General features: G+C 37.7%; 1 protein-coding gene across 4 annotated transcripts in view; it reads right to left on the reverse strand.

Annotated features, from left to right (window-relative positions):
- Nucleotides 1–273: 273 nt before the first annotated feature.
- LOC120528046 (pre-B-cell leukemia transcription factor-interacting protein 1-like) overlaps nt 274–19,675 on the reverse strand; it is a 63,893-nt gene continuing 44,491 nt past the window's right edge. For 3 of the 4 annotated variants that reach the window (XM_039752044.1, XM_039752035.1, XM_039752026.1), the window contains 2 exons: nt 8,695–10,034; nt 274–2,047 (listed from right to left, as the gene is read on the reverse strand). In XM_039752044.1, the coding sequence (XP_039607978.1) occupies nt 1,855–2,047; nt 8,695–10,034 (1,533 nt within the window). In that variant the 3' untranslated portion in view covers nt 274–1,854. Of the gene's footprint in view, nt 2,070–8,694; nt 10,035–19,675 lie in introns of all 4 variants that reach the window. The other variant, XM_039752051.1, reaches the window with a different exon arrangement.

Consider the following 19,675-nt stretch of genomic DNA (forward strand, 5'->3'; position numbering starts at 1 on the left):
TTTCAGATGTCATATCTCTGACCAAATCAGAATGTTCCACTTACCTTCATACAAGAACTCTTCTGTTACAAAGATGGATTGTCAAATGCATATACCTGAAATATCTGACATTGGTAAAACAGAACTTAAGACATGCAGTATGCCCTAGTGGTTGAGTAAACCAGTTTAATACCCTTGCATTGTGTGATTATAAGAATTAAATTTGCATGCCTACCATTCTGTTTATAAAAGTGAAAACTGGACAGCATTGACACTAAAATGCCTCACTCAAGCTCATTTTTCCCCAAACCTTTATTTTCAGTGTTGCTTAACAAAAATAGGCAGAGTTGAGAAGGAAAAAAATAAATAAGATTTCAAAATGCAACATGGAAAGAAATGACTTATTAGAGTGAAGAAAGTATAATTTGAAATAGCAAATAAAAACAAATGTGTCTTGTCAACAAGTTAATATTCAATTCAGTACAACAAAGCATTTTAATATGTTCCCAGAGCAGGAAATTACACATCAGAAATATCTACAGCATATGGTTCTTGAAAGGGAAGAACCCAACCCTGACAGCAACATGCACAGGGCACAGCTCAACTGGGAATGAAGCGGAGAACTTAACCAGATGGTACGGTCAGCTTCTTAGACTTAACTAAAGTGACTGGTAGATTGTTGAAAATTTTAAATGGCTATTTCAATAAAACTGGAAATTGGAGAATATGTGATATGTTCAGTCCATGCCACTGTGCCCCCTTTTAATTTGACTGCCATTTCCCACTGGCTTATAAACCTAAGCCTACAACTAGTGAGCAGGCTGGCATACTACTGAAAACTTAGAAAAGCAAAGTACTACCAAAAAACACAATACAAAAATATAACTTGAAACTGAATATTGAAGCTGGGACAAAGCATACAAGTCTCACCTGCTGGAATATGAAAAGCTGCCAGAAGTAATTTACCATTTCTGACAAATCTGTGAATGTGCAGAGTTTTGAGGACCGAGACTGTGGTCACTTTTAGTCGAGGGGTTTTCAGGGGAAACCACTTCAACAGTTTCACACTTTTAGGCCCAAGATCTGATTAATTTGGTTCTTTGCTGATTCATCTATTCTAACACAAATGAAAATAAAGCAGAGAAAATTAAATGGCATTGTTTTGCCCTCCATCAAAGCCAAAATAAAAATACCACACATTTGAGCCATTTGGGAATTTCATAAACATTCTTTCTTACCCCACCCTTTATCATCAGAACCAAAATAAAAATATAAATACATTGTATGGATGCTTTTCATAAGTCATCAAATTAACTCGAAACAGCATTTTGCTTTCCGTTCATCCTGAAAAAACAACACAAAAAAGGCATCTAACATTTAGTTTAACTCAAGACTGAAAATAAAGTGTACGCTGTAGCATTTTAACTACCCAAAGCACTGTAAATATACATCTCTATTTCTGTTTCTTCAGAACTTCACCTGCGGCCTTTTCCAACATTAGCAGTGACTGGTCAGAACTCGAGACGTAAAATTTCACATCTCACTTGTGAGAATATTCCATTCAAGTACACTCTCTAAAAAACATATTCACAATAGTCGTCACTGGAAAAAGTGCTTTGTAATTAATACAAACCAAACTTTAATTCTATACAGTAGGATATGAAATTAGTTTTCACTTCTTTGAAAAATTTGGCACTACTTAATAATCATTTCTTTTGTTTTGCTGTGATTTACAAATGTTCTCACTCATACACAACACTCCCACATAATAAATACCCTCAAGATGCAGCAGGTAACAGCAGCAGGACGTCACATTTGTATTGACGGGCCTCCTTATTATTATTATATATATTTATTTAGATTGTTTTTTTGTTTTTAATGTCTTGGATGGTGGCTCACTGAGGCCCCATGCCACTCCCAGCGCTTCCTCTTGTGAGGCCAGTCCTCTTGGTATTTCTCTCGCTTATCTTTATAGAAGTGCTTCTTCATCCCATCTTTCTGTTTTTTGTGTGGTTTGTTGTGATGCTGCTGCTGCCACGGTTTCTTCATCTTTACCTTCATGTTGTGCCTAAAAGAAAAAAATTTAAGACCTGTTGCATGTTAGTAAGTTCTGAGTGATTTTTTATGTTTAGTATCTACCAACACTAGAGACCTCTATGACAAAACTAAAGGTTAGGTCACGTTACATCACTTTTCCAGTGATTTTCAGTTGCTGCCTTCATCTACATACTTTTAGAGAGTTGGCTGCAGATGCCAGCACAGCACCATGAAGCCACTCATCTGCCTGGCAACTCACTCCAACAAAATCAGCCATATTTGAGTTGGTCTTTAGTTGTAGGGGTGAGCTCTGTGTGCATGAGAACCGACAACAAATGAATGCAGCAATGAGGAATAAGGAACATCTGGGGTTTGGACCCTCACAAACAGAGCAGAAGTTCATCTACTTTCTCGTGTTTGACATACCATGACAGAAAGGAAAAAAGAAAAGGGCTGAACTCACTGTAGCTGTTAACCCTTTGCACAGCGATAACGCCATCAGGCAGCATACTATTGGCTGTCACAAAAAAGTTGTGTCCACAATTGTGCTGGGAACTTGGCACATAATTGGTCAATGTGACATGGTCAGCAATTTTCAGTTGTTTACACTGACGTGGTCCGGAAGAAAGTCTGCAACTGCTGTTGGAAAAATCTGACATAATCCTGGACTGCAAGTTGTGTAATGTGACATCACCTTTAGTTGTTTACATGATTCCTATCAATAACAGTCAGTGAAGCCGACTGCTAGGATGATTTTCACACTCTTTTGCTTTCAATAACGTGAAAAGGAAGCGCATGCTTTGGCATCTCTGAACTAACTTTGTGAATGATATCAAATCTGCACCCTCTGGAGGTAGGCCAATGTACAGATTCTTTTACTTTTCACTTGTTACAGGTTTTTTTTTTTCCCTCCAAACAGGATCACAATAAGTACAATATAAATATAATATGTACTCTTCAACAGAAGGAAAAAAATCTTTTCATGCCTGTTAAACATAAACATGCTGTTTTAAGAACCAAATGATTTTCCTTCCAATAAAAGTGAAATCCAAGACTGAGTATCAAAAATGAAAGCAACAATTACATGCAATGAATGACATGTGCAGGTTTGGGGTGCTTCATCACTAACGTATGGGCACACCAGGATATTTTAAGGTAAGGTCCATGTTTGATTTGTATTACATGATGACCAGGACGCTGGAGAGCGGTGATGTGAAGTTTTCAGATATGCAAGTAAGAATTCCACTGTACAATAAAATGAAAAGATGCACTAGCTTGGAATGAATATGCAGTAAGATCATGGCCTAAAATGCAACTACCTAGTCAACTTGTACAACCTCTCAGAGCCTGTTTTAACTGGGTAACCCTTTCAATAAGATTACAAAATGTAAGTACTGGTGTGGACACACATTCAGGCAAATACAACTTGCAAGTCCGTTTATGTCAAACATTTCAAAATCTAGCATCTCCTAAAGTCAATCAATCCATTATATTTCTCTTTAACTATGGCTCTCAATAAGTAAAGTGACTTCATCATCACATACAGTGGGTACGGAAAGTATTCAGACCCCCTTCAATTTTTCACTCTTTTTTATATTGCAGCCATTTGCTAAAATCATTTAAATTATTTTGTTTCCTCATTAATGTACACACAGCACTCCATATTGACAAACAAAAAAAGAATTTTTGAAATTGTTGCAGATTTATTAAAAAGAAAAACTGAAATATCACATGGTCCTAAGTATTAAGACCCTTTGCTCAGTATTTAGTAGAATCACCCTTTTGAGCTAATACAGCCATGAGTCTTCTTGGGAAAGATGCAACAAGTTTTTCATACCTGGATTTGGGGATCCTCTGCCATTCCTCCTTGCAGATCCTCTCCAGTTCTGTCAGGTTGGATGGTAAACGTTGGTGGACAGCCATTTTTAGGTCTCTCCACAGATGCTCAATTGGGTTTAAGTCAGGGCTCTGGCTGGGCCATTCAAGAACAGTCACAGAGTTGTTGTGAAGCCACTCCTTCGTTATTTTAGCTGTGTGCTTAGGGTCATTGTCTTGTTGGAAGGTAAACCTTCGGCCCAGTATGAGGTCCTTAGCACTCTGGAGAAGGTTTTTGTCCAGGATATCCCTGTACTTGGCCACATTCATCTTTCCCTCGATTGCAACCAGTCGTCCTGTCCCTGCAGCTGAAAAACACCCCCACAGCATAATGCTGCCACCGCCATGCTTCACTGTGGGGATTGTATTGGACAAGTGATGAGCAGTGCTTGGTTGTCTCCACACATACCGCTTAGAATTAAGGCCAAAAAGTTCTATCTTGGTCTCATCAGACCAGAGAATCTTATTTATCACCATCTCAGAGTCCTTCAGGTATCTTTTAGCAAACTCCATGCGGGCTGTCATGTGTCTTGCACTGAGGAGAGGCTTCCGACAGGCCACTCTGCCATAAAGCCCTGACTGGTGGAGGGCTGCAGTGATGGTTGACTTTCTACAACTTTCTCCCATCTTCTGACTGCATTTCTGGAGCTCAGCCAAAGTGATCTTTGGGTTCTTCTTTACCTCTCTCACCAAGGCTCTTCTCCCCCGGTAGCTCAGCTTGGCCAGACGGCCAGCTCTAGGAAGGGTTCTGGTCGCCCCATACATCTTCCATTTAAGGATTATGGAGGCTACTGTGCTCTTGGGAACCTTAAGTGCAGCAGAAATTTGTTTGTAACCTTGGCCAGATCTGTGCCTTGCCACAATTCTGTCTCTGAGTTCTTCAGGCAGTTCCTTTGACCTCATGATTCTCATTTGCTCTGACATGCATTGTGAGCTGTAAGGTCTTATATAGACAGGTGTGTGGCTTTCCTAATCAAGTCCAATCAGTATAATCAAACACAGCTGGACTCAAATGAAGGTGATCTCAAGGATGATCAGAAGAAATGGAAAGCACCCGAGTTAAATATATGAGTGTCACAGCAAAGCGTCTGAATACTTAGGACCATGTGATATTTCAGATTTTCTTTTTTAATAAATCTGAAAGGGCTGATGGTCAACCCTTTATCTCACACTAGCTGGAAGAATTAACACTGTTAAATTGAATATTCTTCCTAAGCTCCTTTTTTATTTCGAAACATCCCAATATACATTAATAAATCATTCTTTAGGCAAGTAGATTCAACAATAACCTAATTTATTTGTAATTCAAAACATCCACGCATCAAAAGAGCGACCCTACAAAGACAAAAGGCAGAAGGTGGCATGGCTCTACCTAACTTCCAGTTTTATTACTGGGCAGCAAATATACAGGCTATAAGAACCTGGACACAAATAGAAGAACATACACAGGCATGGACCGCAATAGAAGTAAAATCCTGCAGTACTTCTTTGTATTCCTTGCTCTGTGTTCCAATAAGCACACGTTATCGGTAATATACTAATAACCCAATTGTGCTCCACTCACTTAGAATCTGGAACCAATGTAGAAAGCACTTTAAGACAGAGAAGCTTTTATCTGTGGCACCTCTGCAAGAGAACCACCTCTTTCAACCTTCACAAACATATGCAGTTTTTAATATCTGGAAAAAATTTGGTAACTTGCTTAGAGATCTTTATATAGACAACGTCTTTGCATCCTATGAACAATTACATTCCAAATTTAACATTCCAGCTACACATTTCTTTCACTATCTTCAAATCAGGAACTTTGTTAAACAGAACCTCCCAGATTTTCCTCATCTTGCACCCTCATCCATGCTGGAAAAATATTGCTCAATCTCAAGGACTTAGACTCCATCTCTACAATATATAAAATCATTTTACAATCCCTCCCTTTCAAAGATCCAAGAGGACACTGGGAAAAAGATATCTCAATTAATATATCAGAAAAGGAGTGGAAAGTAGCAATGCAGGGAATTCACTCGAGCTCCACTATACTTAAAACTTAAAATTATACAGTATATCGAGCACATCTGTCTCGACTAAAACTCTCCAAAATGTTTCCAGGGCATGATCCAACCTGCAAACGTTGCAACCAAGTCCCAGCGTCACTGGGTCACATGTTTTGGGCCTGCACCAAATTAACATTATTCTGGACAAATATTTTTAATTACCTTTCAGACAGCCTTGGACTCACAATCCCTCCTAACCCATTAACAGCTGTGTTTGGGGTTCTTCCAGAGGGGTTTAAAGTGGAGAAGGACAAACAAATTGTGATTGCATTCACTACACTTTTGGCACACAGACTTATTCTCATAAACTGGAAGAACCCAAACTCTCCTCTTTTAAGTCATTGGGAAACTGATGTGTTATATTATTTGAAATTGGAAAAAATCAAATACTCAGTTAGAGGATCCGTAGAGACTTTTTTCAAAACATGGCAGGATAATACAGTAATCCCTCGCTATATCGCACTTCGACTTTCGCGGTTTCACTCTATCGCGGATTTTAAATGTAAGCACATCTAAATATATATCACGGATTTTTCACTGTTTCGCGGCTTTCTGCGGACAATGGGTCTATTAATTTATGATACACGCTTCCTCAGTTTGTTTGCCCAGTTGATTTCATACAAGGGACGCTATTGGCGGATGGCTTAGAAGCTACCCAATCAGAGCATGTATTACATATTAATTAAAACTCCTCAATGCTATAAGATATGCATCCCGCGCGGAGCTTGATTGTTTGCTTGTCTCTGCCTCTATCTCACATTCTCTGACATTCTCTCCGCCTGACGGAGGGGCTGTGAGCAGAGGTGCTGTTTGCACAGTGGATACGGACGCACCTCTAAGAAATGCCGCTTTATTGCGGTGCTTCCAAAAGAACACTTATTGATTTTTTTGATGGTTTGCATTAATCTCGCTCTCTCTCACCTAGTGGATACTGACGCTCCTCTAAAAAATGCCACGGCAAACTTAAAAGCACACGTATTGATTTTTTGATTGTTTACTTTTCTTTGCGAGCGCTCTCTCTCGCGCTCTCTCTCTCTGAAATTCTCTACTCCTGAAGAGAAGAAGATCTATTTGCATTCTTTTAAGTGTGAGAAAGAACTGTCATCTCTGTCTTGTCATGGAGCACAGTTTAAACTTTTGACTAAAGGGTGTTATTTCATGTCTAGAGGGCTCTAATAATGTTCTAATGCTCTAATAATGGGAGAGTTTATAAGGGCTTAAAATATATAAAAATAACTACACAAACATATGGTTTCTACTTCGCGGATTTTCATCTATCGCGGGGGGTTCTGGAATGCAACCCCCGCGATCAAGGAGGGATTACTGTATTTTAAAATAAGTTCATAAAGCACAGAGAACTTATTAATTTAGGTATGTTTACAGGCCTTAAATTTAACGCCGTTCGGCTTGCTCTCTCTCTCTCTCAGGGGTGGGGATCGATCTGTTCTTAATTCAGCTTTTCTTTTTGTAAAAACTTGATTGCCTTGTATGGATTGTAATAAAATTAATAAAAATAAAATAAAAATAAATAAATAAATCTGCAACAATTTCAAAAATTATTTTTTTGTCTGTCAATATGGGGTGCTGTGTGTACATTAATGAGGAAAAAAATTAAATGATTTTAGCAAATGGCTGCAATATAACAAAGAGTGAAAAATTGAAGGGGGCCTGAATACTTTCCGTACCCACTGTACTAGCACCTTCTGCTCTGATCTAAGCTGCTGAGGGTCAGTTTTTTTTGCAGGGTAAACTCGTGTACACACTTGCACTCACACGCTGGATCAGCCAAGAACACATATGCTTTAAAATTGCAGCTTACAGCTTTCTTCTTTTATAAAGACACAATATTGCTCATTATATTTTCATTAATACACAACTCGTCTCTTATAACAGGTGCCAACAACCCTTCAGCCCATTGTGCGTCTATGAGTGGATAATACTGAAAGGAATTAGAAATTCACACTCATTGCTGGACTGAAATATCTACTTTCATTACTGGAATAAATCTAAAAAGCAGAGTACAGTTAGGAAAACAGTACAGTATGAAAAACAACAGGACCAAATATTAACTGTGAACCTAAACAACCATGGTCTTACAGTCCTTCACGATCTTGTTTAACTGCCTTGTGCAGCTCCCATGTTTGACACATGTGACGCACTGACCCAATGAGCCTCTGAATCTGCAGCTGTGGGATGCTGGCCATTAGGAGGCAGAGTGTCATGTCTATGGATGTTGCAATTCTGGGCATCCTAAAGGTCCTCTACAAGGTTAAGGTTAGAAACGAAGGCAGGTCAAGTGGGCTGTCTTGAAGGGATTAAATTACATGGCAGGCAATAATTATGCACCCCTTAGATGGACCAGTCCGATGTGATGCGTCGATACTTCTCTGGAGTGTTGACAGATCTCGGACAGTCCTCGGTTTACTGGTCTACTTGAATGCTGCCAGCAGTCAGGACACTGAGAAACTGCTTAATACAATGTGTGTGGCACAAATGGCAGGTCGCCTCCCATTCTTTTGATAACAATTTGAGTCATTACTGAATATTCTAAAATTAACTATTATTGTATAATAAAGTGTATTTTATTATTTCATATAAAGAAACAAAAGCTGTTAAAAAAAACATGTGGCACCATGATTGAAAACAAATATAATCAGACATGTTCTAGGATTCACATGCAACATACACTTTAAAACTATATATCTACGTACAGTATCTTAACATTTACCATATACCCCTGGTCTCCACCCACCTGTTTTTGCCACGTTCAACACCGAGGAAATGGTGTAAGACCTCCTCGTCAAATTCTTCAATCTCATCATCTTTTCCTCCCTGTCTCTCGATTATATCTTCAAGCATTTCCTCAACGTCTTCAACAAAATCTCGGAAAAACATCCGATCATGAACAAAGACACCATTCTCAAAGAATCCATCCGAGAACTTCTCCAGCTCTTGTCTGCTGATTTGATCTTTCACCTTCTCAAGATAGGTACCAAGTATTTTCCCGAAGTCTTGTTGTTGGACAGGCTTCAGTGAGGTCTTGAAGTGCTCCATGCCTTCCTTGAGAGCACATTCCTCAATGCCTGTGCAGCCTTCTGGTGCTCGATAATGCTTCTTACGCTCTCCATCATTTTTCCAGAACTTGTTATGCTCATGATGACGATGATCAGGTCTGGCTGCTCCTTCTCCAGGAGTTTCCCAGTGCCTTTTAACTTTATGCATGTCACCCTTGTCCTCTCCCCGTGGTTTGTTTTCTTTATTCCATTGTGAATGTACATGTTTATGCTCAGTTTTGTGCAAATTATATTCCTTTCTATCTTTCCAAGTTTCCTCATCTTCTCTCTTTATATTCCTTTCTTTCCTTGTCTTCCACTCCCCTTCTTTCCTCATTTTCCATTCATCTTCCTTCTTAGTCTTCCACTTGTTCTCTTTTTCATTCAGCAGGCCTTCTACGTGCCCTTCTTTCTTTCTAAAATCGTTCTTGTCTCCCATTTCCTTCCATTCATGTACTTTACCTGCCCCAGCCATCTCAATCTTATTTTTCATCTCTTTTTTCTGATCATGATGCAACTGTGTGTGAGGGCTATATTTTTTATCCTTCAGTTTTTCAGAATGTTGAAGCTCCAAAGCCAGTCTCTTCTCCAGTTCCACTAAGCTCTCTCTAATTCGTGTTCCTCTAACCGTTCTTTCTCCTTCTGTGTAAGTGGCATTTGAATTTCCAACCAGGCCTTCCAACTCTGTTCTCATGCTCTCTAGAAGCTTTCTTTGTTTATCAAGCTCTTGTCTTAACATCAGTGTCTCGGCCACTAAGGTCTCCTTCTGATTCAGCAATGCAGAGGTTTTTTCCTTTTCAATCTTTAGTTCCTCTGCCAGTCTTCGGTTCTCAGACTCCAGGGTTATGTTTAACAGGGAAGAAGTACTACCTGTGACATTAAATTCAGTCACCTTCTGTCGTAGAATCTCTACCTCTTCCTGGAGGGCAGGCAACAACTGCACTTTCTGCATGAGCTGAGTGTTCTTCTGAACAAGTTCAGGGCATTGCATGGTGGCTTCAGTTTTCTCCAGCACAGTTTGTAGTTCTTCTTTCTCCGTCTGATAAAAAAGAAGCCAGCATATCAGGTATTTATGCTATTCTGAAGTTTAAAAAGTTCACACTTAAAAACTAAAAACTAAAACTGGAAGAACCCAAACTCTCCTCTTTTAAGCCAGTGGGAAACCGATGTGTTATATTATTTGAAATTGGAAAAAATCAAATACTCAGTTAGAGGATCCGTACAGACTTTTTTCAAAACATGGCAGGATCTAATCAGTAATATTTTAAAATAAGTTTATAAAGCACAGAGAATTTATTAATTTAGGTATGTTTACAAGCCTTAAGTTGTACGCCGTTTGGCTTGCTCTCTCTCTCAGGGGTGGGGATTGATCTGTTCTTAACTCAATTCTTCTTTTTGTAAAAACTTGATTGCTTTGTATGGATTGTAATAAAATTAATAAAAATAAAAAAAAATCATTACCCGAGAACAAGTCTCATAATTCTTAATCAATTATTTTGGTTATTACTCATTTCATACTTAGATGTTATGACAGTAGGTGAATATGAGAATGTCAACTGAATGGTGTATTAAAAAAGAGTTTATACAGAAAAAAATGTATAGTTGAGTGGTAGAGATTCACGTTTTTATTAACATCCTTAGCATTACATTTTTTCTTGAAAAAACATAAAAAGCTTTGCATTTGTTGGCTTGAAAAATTCATATTTATTAAATCTGATGTTTCTACTGTAAACTGTTCAAAACACTGTGTAGAAAGTATAATAATGAATAATAATAATTAATATTAATAAAGGCTAATACCATATATACTGTCAAAAAAATAAATAAATAAAAAGTTCACACTTAAAAATTTTAGTTAAAATTAAAATTAATAATCTAGAAATCAGTTAAATATATGATAAATAAATGTCCAATCAAACCTGTTAGTTTTATTTGGAGTAATATTTATTATGTTTCTATGGACTTTTTATAGTCAAAACAGATTTTTCAAACAAGATCTGTAAATTTACATACATTTTAATGAATTTTAATGTATATTGAAATAATCAGAAGGGAGGACTCGTATAAATGTGGACATATCAAAATTTGCTCTTCATTTAAAAAGTATCAATTGATAAAGGAGATAAATATGACAAACATTATGTGGTATAATTTAAATAAACATAAATCAAAATGTATAAATTGCACACCCTCTACGTGTATCTCTACCTAAAAATGCCTAAAATTAGAATCAGGCGCAAATGATTAGAACAAGATCATTAGCGAGGATCTTGGAAGAGATGGTCTCATTTAAACATCAGGCATTTAGTTTGGTTTGTTCTTAGTTGCTGAAGTGTGCGTTATTACCTTGCCTAGAACGCAAGAGCGTCTTTGTGTCCGTAACAAAGAAAGTTATAGATGCCTATTACTTTAAGAATGGATTTTAAAAGACCTCAATTCTACTCTCCAGGAGATTATCTATAAGGGACGGAGATTTCAAATAACTGCCAACCTGTCCCGGCCAAGACACCCCAGCAAGTTCTGCTCGAGAGCAGAACAAAAGATGCTGAAAGAAGCCTTTAAGAACCCCAAGATTTCATCGCAGGGCCCACTGGTAGCTCTTGCCACCACTGATGTCAATGTGCAGGAGCCTACTATTAAAAAAAAGTGGAAAAAATTAGATCTACATGAGAGATGTGCCAGAAGAAAACCTTTGCTGTCCAAAAAGAATGTTTTGCCTATGAACACAAAAACAAAGACCAGGACTCCTGGAGCAGTGTGCTCTGGACAGATGAAGCAAAGATAAGAGATACTTGGCCACAGTACCAGAAGGCAGGTTTTGTGAAAACCAAAGACAGCATCTGACCAGAATAAATTAATATGAACTCTATTGCATGGTAGTGGAATGTTATGATTTGGGCTTGCTTTGCTGTATCAGGGACTGGGCAGCTTATCACAGAATCCACTTTAAATTCTTCATTTTACCAGAGGCTACTTGAAGATAACGTGAAACCATATGACTAAAGACTAAAACTTGAATGAAAGCAGACTTTACAACATAAAAACGGCCCTAAACACATCAGTAAATCCGCCAATGAATGGCTGGAAAGAAAAAATGGACTGTTCTTGAATTGCAAGGTCAAAGCCAAGATCTAATTTTCATCAAGATGCTAGGTGGAGATTTGAAACAGGCTGTGCACCCAACACACCCCACAAACATCTCACAGTTGAAAGCATCCTGCAAGAAGAAGTAGGAAAAGCTTTCTCCCAGTGAATGTCAAAGACTGCTGGACAAGTTACAGAAATATGCCTACTCGGTTCTTTCTGCCAAATGGGGTAAATACCAGCTATTAGAGTCAGGGGTGCACTTACATTTGCCACAAAGAGAAATGGAATATCTGTTCCTTTTAAATTTTATTATTTTTGTTACCTAACCTCTACTTAAAGAAACTATTTAAATGAAGATCACATCTTGACATAGCCAGATATGTTAAAGAAAAAACATTTCATGGTATGTACTTAATTTGTACATGACTCCAAATGTTAGTGTTTTAAAAGGCAGATTTTTACAAAATTAGACAATCATGTACAATTATAAACAATAAAGTTCATACAGCCACTCCTCAGAAAAATCAGCCTGCTTTTACTTAACGGCACTCATCTGTCCAAATACTCCAAATACATGCACACAGTAACAATACTGTCCATCAAATTAGCAATATGCCTTTATAAAGCATTCTCAGCACTCCGCAGCGCGCCTGTGGAAACTGAAAATAATAAAGTGCTCATAATTGGCGATTCCATAGTGCGGAATGTTAGAATTCCAAACTACCTGTATGTGCCTCGCAGGGGCCAAGATTTTTGGCATAGAGGCCACATTGGACTATGTCGCCGACGATGAAGTATCTACCTTATTGCTGCATGTCGGCACTAATGATATTTATTTACAGCAATCTGAGGTATTAAAGCGGAACTTCATCTCTCTATGCACCAAAGCTAAAAGAAAATGTTGGAATTTAATTGTATCTGGCCCCTTACCAAGATTATATAGAGGGGATGTGGTTTATAGCAGATTGCATTCCCTTCACTGCTGGCTAGAAACCTTTTGTGAACAATTGGGATGATTTTTGGGAAAGGCCTGGATTTTTCAGAAGAGATGGTCTTCATCCTAACTGGATGTGATCTTATGTATTATACCAAAATATGGCAGCAAAACTGCCTGGTTGACTGATTTGAGCACCATCCAGGCCGCAGTCATGTGGTCTTAAATCACAGGCTATGGTTTATCCCACCTGTTATTTTCATAAAGCTGTTACCCAAAATCCCTGTAGTGGGGAATCCAGTAAATTTAGTCTTGATACAAACCTAAATTAATTGATAACCAAAAATAAGGTGTATAATTAGACCAAGGGATAAAACCAGACCCTCCACCAGGGGCATCTGTAATAGAAATTTACTTCAAATTAAAACAAAAAATATATCAGCAGTTCAGAAAAAAACATGCAGTTTTAAATGCTGTTTATTGAACATTCACTCTCTTGGCACTAAAGCTGTTTTGGTAAATGATATTATATTAAGTACAAAATCTGATCTGTGTCTTCTTACTGAAACCTGGCTTAGTAAATGTGACACTGTTCCCTAGCTGAGGCGTCACCAGATGGATACTCTGTCCTTCATAAGTCTAGAGATTCTGGTCGAGGAGGAGGCCTTGGAATAATTCATTGTAACAAAATGCAAATCACTCTAAAAATTTAGGCAACTTTACATCCTTTGAGGCATTCATTTTAAATATTAAAACAGATTCCAACACAATTATAGTGCTAGTCTACAGACCACCAGGGCCATATTCATTGTTCATGACTGAATTTAGCAACCTTCTATCTGATTTGGCTATAAATTATGATCACGTAGTTCTGATGGGGGATTTTAATGTACACATTGATGTGGAAACTGACACTTTTAGCAAATGTTTTACTTATTTGTTAAATTCAGTAGGATTTTGTCAGATTGTCAAAGGTCCAACTCATAATCATAACCACACATTAGATTTAATTATAACTTACAAAGTTGAAATTCAAAATTTAAATATTACTCCATTAAATGTAGTTATTTCCGATCACTTCTTAATTACATTTGATTTAGTCCTGCCCTTGCCAAGCACTCACAGATTAAAACAAAAACAGTGCGACATCCACATTGCAATACTGCTTCAAAATTTATAGATACCTTGAGTAAGTCGAGTGTAATTGTGGAAAACCATTTAGATCAGTTAACATCAAATGTAAACGTGGAAAACAATTTAGATCAGCTAATATCACATTATAATGTGACCTTGAGAGATGCTCTGGACACAGTGGCTCCCCTTAAAACAAAAGTGATCAAAGCACATAGAAACTCTCCCTGGTTTAATGAAAACACTCAAGCTCTTAAATTAGAGTGTCGAAAACTGGAGCGCAGATGGAGAACAACAAAGCTATATGTCTTTCAAATTGCATGGACAGAGAGTGTTAATAAATATAAAAAAGCCCTGTTTAAAGCTCGCTCAGAATACTATTCTACATTTAGAACAGTGGCTAAATTAACAAATGGGAATTCAGATCAACAGTGCAAAATATCAACAGATATTAGCAGTACAGACTTTATGAACTTCTTCAATGAGAAAATTTAAAATATAAGATCCCAGATCTCAGCATCACAGTACAAACCAAATACTAGCTTAGCAGACCCTGTCTCACATTGCATTCAGCACTTTAATAATTTTAATCCTGTAACTGAGCAGGAAGTCTTAACTTTAATTTCTAAAATGAAGCCCACTACTTGTTCCCTAGATCCAGTGCCAACAAAACTAGTAAAAAGTGCAATGGATGTTCTTGCAGCCTATTCTAAACATTATCAATAGTTCATTATTGCATGGCACAGTACCTGATGCACTAAAAGTGTCAGTCATTAAACCATTACTTAAAAAGTCAGACCTAGACCCACACATACTAAATAATTATAGGCCTATTTCAAATTTACCATTTCTCTCTAAAATACTAGAAAAAGTAGTCGCCAGTCAGCTTCAGTCACACCTTATGCATTACAATTTATTTGAGAAATTCCAGTCTGGTTTTCGCACTGGTCATAGTACAGAAACGGCCGATGAAGGAAACTCCACTGTAATTATGTTGTTGGACTTAAGTGCAGCATTTGACACCATTGACCTTTCTATTTTACTACACAGGCTAGAAAATGATGTTGGGCTTACAGGCCCCGTGCTCGCTTGGTTTAGTTCTTATTTATCAAATCCATTCCAATATGTACAGAAATGTGCTGACAGTACTCCATCATTATACACAGAAGTTCAATATGGTGTCCCAGGGCTCAGTACTGGGACCTTTACTGTTTTCACTTTACATGCTTCCACTGGGATCTCTCATTAGGAAACATAATGTTAATTTTCACTGTATGCAGATGACACCCAGTTATACCTTTCATTTAAATCAAATGAAGTTTCTCCGATGTTGTCTTTAATTAGTTGTGTTAGTGAATTAAAGGAGTGGATGAATGAGAACTACTTGTCTTTAAATACAGATAAAACAGAGATGTTAATTGTTGGAGGGAATGACGCTGATCACAGCAATATTTTGTCATCATTTAACTCAGTTGGAATCCCAATTAATTTTACTGAATCAGCCCGCAATCTAGGAGTTATCTTTGACTCTAGCATGTCATTTAAAGCATATTACAAAATTGTCCAAAACATGTTTCTTCCATCTTAAAAATGTTAGGAAATTAAGGCGCTTTCTAAATAAACAGGATTCTGAGAAATTAATTAATGCATTTATCTCTAGTAGGATTGACTACTGCAATGCGGTGTTCACTGGCTGTTCAAACTGTTCTCTATACAGCCTCCAGTTAATCCAAAATGCGCTGCAAGAATTATTACAAGAACAAGAAAATATGAACACATAACTCCAGTTCTTAAATCCTTACACTGGCTCCCAGTTAAGTTTAGGGCAGATTTCAAAATCCTCCTTTTAACATATAAAGCATTAAATGGCCAAGGTCCGCTTACTTGTCTGAACTTATCATGACTTACAAACCAGAGCACATTAAGATCTCAAGATGCCGGTCTGCTTATGATTCCAAGGATTAATAAAATAACAGTGGGAGGTCGAGCTTTTAGTTACAGGGCCCCTAAACTGTGGAATGGTATGCCTGCTACAATAAGAGATGCCCCTTCGGTCTCAGCCTTTAAATCCCGGCTGAAAACTCACTACTTCAGTTTAGCAAATCCTGATTAGAGCTGCTGATTAATGTACATATTGCATCTCTGTTGTTAGTCATTAGCACTAAAACATAAGTAACATGATAGTCATAATTTGATACTAACCCTCACCTATTCTGTTTCTCTTCTCGGTACTCAAATGTGGCACTTGGTGCCACGGCCCACCTGCCAAGTTGTTTGCCTGCCTATGGTAAAGTCATCCCTGATGGAGGATCACAGGAATCATGGGAAAGAGGGTCCTTTCATCAGATTGGCTGGCCGAGCACTGTTTTTAGCCATGGAATGGCCAAATGGGGGAAGGAGCTTGATGGATGAGGTCTCCAGGACTCTAAAAATATCCTAATCCTAATCTTATTATATGATACTGGTAAATTCTGCTCCGTACTTCTAAAATTTTTATTTTTATGCTGTATTGAGGATTTGTTCTGTTCTGTATTGTATTGTATTGTATTGACCCCCTTCTTTTGACACCCACTGCACACCCAGCCTACCTGGAAAGGGGTCCCTCTTTGAACTGCCTTTCCCAAGGTTTTTTCCATATTCCCTGCAAGGGTTTTTGGGAGTTTTTCCTTGTCTTCTTAGAGAGTCAAGGCTGGGGGGCTGTCAAGAGGCAGGGCCTGTTAAAGCCCATTGTGCCACTTCCTGTGTGATTTTGGGGTATACAAAAATAAACTGTATTGTATTGTATTGTATAAAGATGTGGGCTAAGATAAAGCACCAACACAATCAGAAGCAGAACTTACAAACTTAATACAAGATGTGGTTCAACCCAAAATCTATTGTACTATAATATAAATGTCACTTTTAAAAAATGTCACCATTACTGAAGCAAAATCTAAATCACTTGATAACCAAAGAATAAAGAGTTAAAATCAGATCCTCCACAAGGGGTGCTGGTATTAGTAACTTCATTCACATTAAAACAAAAAATATAACAACAGTACAGACATGTCTTTGCAGTTTAAAATGCTTCTTAGTAAATAGTATCATTGAGCAAAGCAGCTTTAAGTACAAATCTGATTGTTCTCTTCTCATTGAATCCTGTCTTAGTAATTTTGACAATACTCCCTTAGCCAAGACATCACTAAACAGTTATACACTCCTTCATATATTAACAGAAACAGGTCAAGGAGGTGGCCTTGGGTTAATTCTGTGATGAACTGCACACTGCTTCTAAAAACTGAGGTGAAATTTACATCTTTCCTAGCATTCGTATTAGATATTAAAACAGATTCCAGTATATGTACAACTGTTTTACTAGTCTATAGACCACATGACTGAATTTGGCAGCCTTTTATCTGTATTAGACAGATTTAGCCATAAATTATGATCATATAGTGATTAATGTTTTTTAACATACACATTGATGTGGAAACTGGCACTTTTAGCAAGTGTTTTACTTATTTGCTAAACTCAGTAGACTTTTGCTAGATTGTGAAAGACCTGACTCATAGCCAGAACTACACAATAGATCTAATTACTAACTACAGAACTGACATTCAAATTTAAAATTTTAGTCCATTAAATAAAAGTTATTTCTGATCACTACTGAATTAGGCTTGATTTGGCTTTGCCCTTAACCAGTAAACTTGCAAATTAAAAACAACAAGGATGATACAAAATCTAGATTGTAACTATGCATCAAAATTTGTAGATATTTTGAGAAATGTAAACATAATTGTAGAAAATAACAGACCAGGTAACAACAGATATTTATGCAACTTTGAAAGAGGTTTTGAGTACAACAATTACAATTAAAAGAACAGTAACTTATATGTCTATAATTTGGTGTAATAAGAATACTCAAGACCTTATATTAGAATGTCGAAAATGGGACAATAGATGGTCAGCAACAAAGCTGCAGTCTTCCGATTTGCACCACACAGGTGGCCCAGTGGTAGCGCTACTGCCTCAAAGTAATTAGTAAGAAGATCATGGGTTTGTGTCCTGGGTCCTCCTTGTGTGGTAGTGCTTTGAGTAAAGCACTATATAAATGTAATGAATTATTATCATTATGGACTCAAGAGTGCTTAAAAATATAAAACAAAATCTCTGCATAGCCCACTCAGACAACTATTCTAGAATGACCTGCTTGGTGTTCACCTCCCAGTATGACTCAGTTCAGAACTCTATGTAATGGATAAGCAAGAGTCAGGGATTTACAGTGTAAAGCCCAAAGAACTCTCAGCATAGTATTCTGATGCCAACTAGTGCATAAAATAATGTTTATGCTACAAAAAATGTATTTTGCCACTCTAAGGTAACTCATTAATACACATGAGGGGATAGTGGAGCCTTCAACCAGAACACAATGGCAGGCAAACAAGAAGCTGTAAATCCAGTTTTTAAAACAGACTGAAACTCAACCATTAATTTTACATAAAGAGACATCAACGGACTCTGGTTGGGCAGTTTAAGAATATGAGCTTAAATAAGCGGTTAGTACAGTTAAGATGTAATGGACAGGACTGTGATGATTAGTGTGAGCTAAATACCCAGGCAAGGCTCTGAAATAACCAGTCAATATGTATTTTCTCATCCTTTTTTTTCCCCCACAAGATTTATAGTTCTGACTGAGTAAGTAAGGACACAGCGGTGGCTGAGGCAGAAGTGACTCTACTCCACTAGCCCTTGAGCAAAGCCCTTAACCTGCAATTGCTGCATCCTGGGTAAGACATTAACCTGAATCCAGCCCTGCAAGCAGATCCTCCAACATGCCGGGAAAACTTGGGGGTTGGTGGCAGGATTGGCACTCCATCCACCATAAAAAAAACCTCACACTGTTCCAGGGTCTTGCTGAGGTGTCACTTGTTACTTCGTTGTGTGGTGGGTGCGACAATGCGCTACCAGTTCGTGCTCTCAACCTCCTATGTAAATAAAATCAGAACTACAATTGACCAATTATATCAAGGATGCTGAATACACTCTCCAAAAGTGGGTGAGGAGCTCAGCCATCCAGAAGGTCTTTATAGCAGATGTTTAGCTCCTTTGATCTATAGAAAATTCAACTTGATGATTTCAGCATCTATTAAGAATGCCCAGTGGGCACCATCCATAGTGAGGCAGTGGGCACAGAGCACTTTCTGCACCTGTAAATTCTCTATAAATCTGGTCAGCCTTGTTTAGCCTGTTTATACCATGGCCCTTACTGAAAAAAAAATGACAAGAGTTTTGTTTGGGAAAACATATTTGTGTATAATCACTAGGATTGTAGAGTCTTAAGGCTATCATTAGCCTTTTTAATGTCTTCTACTGACTGATACAATTGCAGTCATTCCAAATGTGAAAGGAATATTGTGTTATGATTATGTTATGGTACAAGATGGCAGAACCTTGCAATAAAGTGACTGCACTACCTTAAAAAGACCACCAGATGGTGCAGTGGACACTTGAAATGGGGCATGGCACATCTGTACTTCTATCAGAGTAAA

This window comes from Polypterus senegalus, chromosome 1, assembly GCF_016835505.1.
Source record: "Polypterus senegalus isolate Bchr_013 chromosome 1, ASM1683550v1, whole genome shotgun sequence".
NCBI lineage: Eukaryota > Metazoa > Chordata > Cladistia > Polypteriformes > Polypteridae > Polypterus > Polypterus senegalus.